Genomic DNA, 3845 nt, shown 5'->3' on the forward strand with positions numbered 1-3845 from the left:
CCCTGAGTGCAGCCCAGCTCATGTGATCTGGGAAGCTAAGCAGGGTCAGGTCTGGTTAGTCCTTGGGTAGGAGACCACCTGGGAATACTGGGTGCTGTAGGCTTCTCTTAGGAGGCCTGGTGGGGTTCTGTGGGTTCGTGTACTGGACTGTAAGTCAGTTTGAACTGAAACGTCAGCGGTTCAAGCACCCCAGCCGCTCCTGGGATGCTCTGCACAGGGTCGCTATGGGCTGGAACTGACTCAGTGACACCTAACAGCAGCAGCGATCTTAGATTAAATGCTAGAATGGGCTGTTGCTTACTTCAAAGGAGATACAGAGGGAACACATTTAATTACCAAACTCTGTTGCATGTGATTTTAAAGGGAGGGTTTGTGTTGGAAAATTTGATTAAAAAAGATGATTTATAGAAAATTGTTGTTGTTGCTAAGTGCCGTCGAGTTGGGATCCGACTCATAGTGACCCTGTACAGGGTTTCCGAGAAGCAGCTGGTGAGTTGGAACTGCCGACCTTTATGATCCTAACCGGCTTTGCGGTTTACTGCATTATCCGGCAATGCCACACCAGAAGTCTTTATAGTAAAGAACATGGTGGAGTTGATTTCTGAATAACTTTGACTTTATATTTTCCATGTGTTGTCGTTAGCTTCTGCCTGTGATCGCTGAGCAGCTCCTGTGGATGCCGTTTGTGAATGTCAAACATCACGAGCCGTTTGTGAAATTCATTTATTGGTCACTGAGGCAGCTAGATTCTGGAACGCAGGTAATGGATTCATAGAAATCTATCTTCTAATAATACTCCACTGAATAGTGTTTTTCTTGGTCTTCTTCTTTCACAGTTTTTCCCATGTGTTCTCTGTATGTTTTGTAGTCTCTGCTTATCTTCCATGCTTTATTCATCGTCTGACATCTCTTCTCTCCTTTTTGTAGTGTTTTAGTCTCTCCACCATACATTTGACTTTGATATAGAACATGCTTTTTGAGATTCAGAATTAAAATTAAATAATTTTATTTCTTTGTTAGGTTATTTCTAATAACCTGTGTGCCCCACTTACTGGTTTGTTTTTTTTTTTTTTTCATGTTCTCCTGAAGGTAACAGAACTGAAAATTTTCTGGTTTTTATTAAATAAATGCTAACTGAATGGGACAGTGATTATATAAAATTAATTAGGAGGCCTAGTATGGCATTGTGAGTTAATGCACCAGATTGCAAAGTCATTTGAACAGCAAGGTCAGCGGTTCAAGCTTACCACCTGCTCCTTGGAAACCCTATACAGGGTTGCTATGGGTCGGAACTAACTCGACAACACATAACAACATAATTAATTTAAAAAAGAAAAATTCTGGAGTCTATGCATTGCATAAGACCATAGGTAGGAACCTGAACCCCATCCAGAATCTTCTGAGGTGGGAAATTTCCATTTGAAAAGACAAGCAGACCAGCCTGGAGTGCTTAGAAGAATAGATGATACTTCCTGAAAGAAGGACCTACAGGAAATATACAAAACAATAACAGCAGTCTGACTGACTACAACAAAAACACGCAAGTTGCTCGCCCAGGAGACATCAAGGCAAGTGGTTGGATCCCCTCATGGCAAACCCCTTGCCAAGACTATGACTCAGTGGGAATACATGAGCAGACATGCGCTCTGACTGGTGACCACATTGGTCACCTATAAAGGGAAGTGAGGGAAAAACAACAATGAAGCTGTGAGCTAAGTGCAACCATGTTCAATAGACTCCTGTGAACCTGGTTGGAGACCTGGTTGGCCAGCAGTGTGGCAAGACCTGGGGACTCCTGGGCCCAGAGTCAGTGACATAGCCACAGAGGACTAAAGTGGAGAATGAAGCGTCCAGCTGATAAGAAGAGAGGGCATATGCACAAGAACACCCACACTTGCAGATAATACCCATTTGACCTGGCTTCAATGGCTGGATGATCAGAGCTCAGCTAGAAGAAGAAAGAAGAGGTAAAAAAGAGTAATCTGATATAATTTGATGAACTTGACCTACACCTATGGGTGTAGTAGCTCAAAAGAGGAAACAAGTCTTTACAGTGAGGATCATTCCCACCCCCTCCATACACAGAGTAGACAGGGATCGGCAACTTGGACATTGGCTACTCAAAATGGGAGGCCTACAAAGGCAAGAAGTGACTGGCTTACAAGCTTTCAAGAGGGAATCTAGATCCAGAGGGCTTGGAGGAAGGTAGAATCTCCACTGAGTAGTATCCAATTTGTCTTGGCAGGGCTGATGAAAGGAGATGCAGATAGGTCTCTTGTGATACAATAGTGAATAATTCTTATCAGGACTGATTGTGAGGGTTGAAAATGTAAAGGTAGACGTTTTGTAGCAAAAGGAGGGGAGTGATTGACTTTGCAGTCTAGGAGCACAAGCCCCTGGGAGTGCGGGACCCTACCCAGAGAAGCAGTGACGCCCAAGATAGAGGCAGAGACGATGACGTGGAAAGATGGAGCAGCTGGGGACTTTAAATCCAGAGGGGAGGGTGTAGAATAGACTTGCAGGGTACAGCCTTTGGTTGGTTGATGATGCATGGAGGGGATTGTAACCATGGCAATGAAACGATGCACAATAGGATGAATGTAAAACTAACGTTCTCCCGTGTAAACTATCACATAATTCACGATTAAACATTTAAAAAGAAAAATTCTTTGCAAATCTTAAAAAGTATTAGAATTTCTAGTTGTTGGCTTTGGACCCCTGCCCGCTCAGCGGAGCCGTTGTTGCCATACTGGCTGCTTGGTGGCGGGCAGGCTGCTCCACACAGCTGCGCAGCAAGAGGGTACGTTTGTCTTTGACATGTCTGATTTTGAGGGTACATTTGTCTTTGACGTGCCTGATTTTGAAAGTGTCAACCATGAGGGATGATGCCGGGAGCCATCCCTTTTCCTAAAGGAATGGGAAGCTCTGTCTACTTTTCCTATCTTGATGCCAGTGGAATGGCTGTAGGGCAGCTCATAGGGTTTGTCACGAATGGGAAACCAATTGCCGTCTTCAGCATTGCAGGTCTTAAAGCTGGAGAAGGAGGCCAGCACCTTTTGGAGCCATGAGTGTGGTTTGGACTCCATCTGTTGCTCAGGTTGGGATCTCTGTGGAGATTACTGGACGGTCTAGCTCAGCAAACACCTATAGGAAATGCTGCAGTTTCCACGCTTGATTCATTCACTCAGTTCACACAAATAGTGGACAACTTCTACAATTTTGCTTTATCATTTGCCGTCTCTCAGGACCAGATGACACCTAGTCCATCTGAAACATTCATTCCAGCAAATGTGGTTCTGAAATGGAATGAAAATTTTCAAAGACAACTAACACAGAACCGTCTCTGTTGGAAAACATAATGGTTTGAATAAGGTAATTTCCAATGGATTCTAAAATTTGTCCTGTCTCGAAGATAGACTGGACTGAAAAGTGTAAAGTCCACAGAATCATGAAATCGAAGTTTTAAAACTACTTAGTGACTGATTGTGAAGCTTAACTAAAATCTTTACAAAACTAAAAAATGAGGAAAGAAAAAAAGTGAGTATTGTGTGTTATCTACTTGTAGGGTTGTTTTCGTTAGAATTGGTGACGTGCATGACTTGTAGTAAGAGCCAGTCAGCCACGTGCTGCTGCGGACGATTGTGGCCGTGTGTTTAGGGGGGGACCATGTGCCACAGGGACTCTAGGCCCATGACCTTTTGGAGCCCGGTCACCAGCCCTTTCTTTCCAGGTGCCTTTGGGTGGGTTTGAACGGCCAACCTTTTGGTTAAGTAGCCCAGTGCTTAACCGTTAGTGCCACTCATGGAGTCCATAAATTATAGTAGTGGTTGCTGTTACGTTCTGTC

The 3845-nt window shown here is 44.0% G+C and overlaps 1 protein-coding gene and 1 pseudogene across 1 annotated transcript in view; both read left to right on the top strand.

Moving 5' to 3' along the window:
* Nucleotides 1-3845, top strand: part of CCDC138 (coiled-coil domain containing 138) — a 98875-nt gene that overhangs the window by 38998 nt on the left and 56032 nt on the right. The window contains exon 11 of the mRNA XM_006873045.1: nt 644-760. Coding sequence (XP_006873107.1) covers nt 644-760 — 117 coding nt within the window. The remainder of the gene's footprint in view (nt 1-643; nt 761-3845) is intronic.
* Nucleotides 2818-3359, top strand: LOC102829384 (annotated as a pseudogene).

The sequence above is a fragment of the Chrysochloris asiatica genome, unplaced genomic scaffold (genome assembly GCF_000296735.1).
Source record: "Chrysochloris asiatica unplaced genomic scaffold, ChrAsi1.0 scaffold00220, whole genome shotgun sequence".
NCBI lineage: Eukaryota > Metazoa > Chordata > Mammalia > Afrosoricida > Chrysochloridae > Chrysochloris > Chrysochloris asiatica.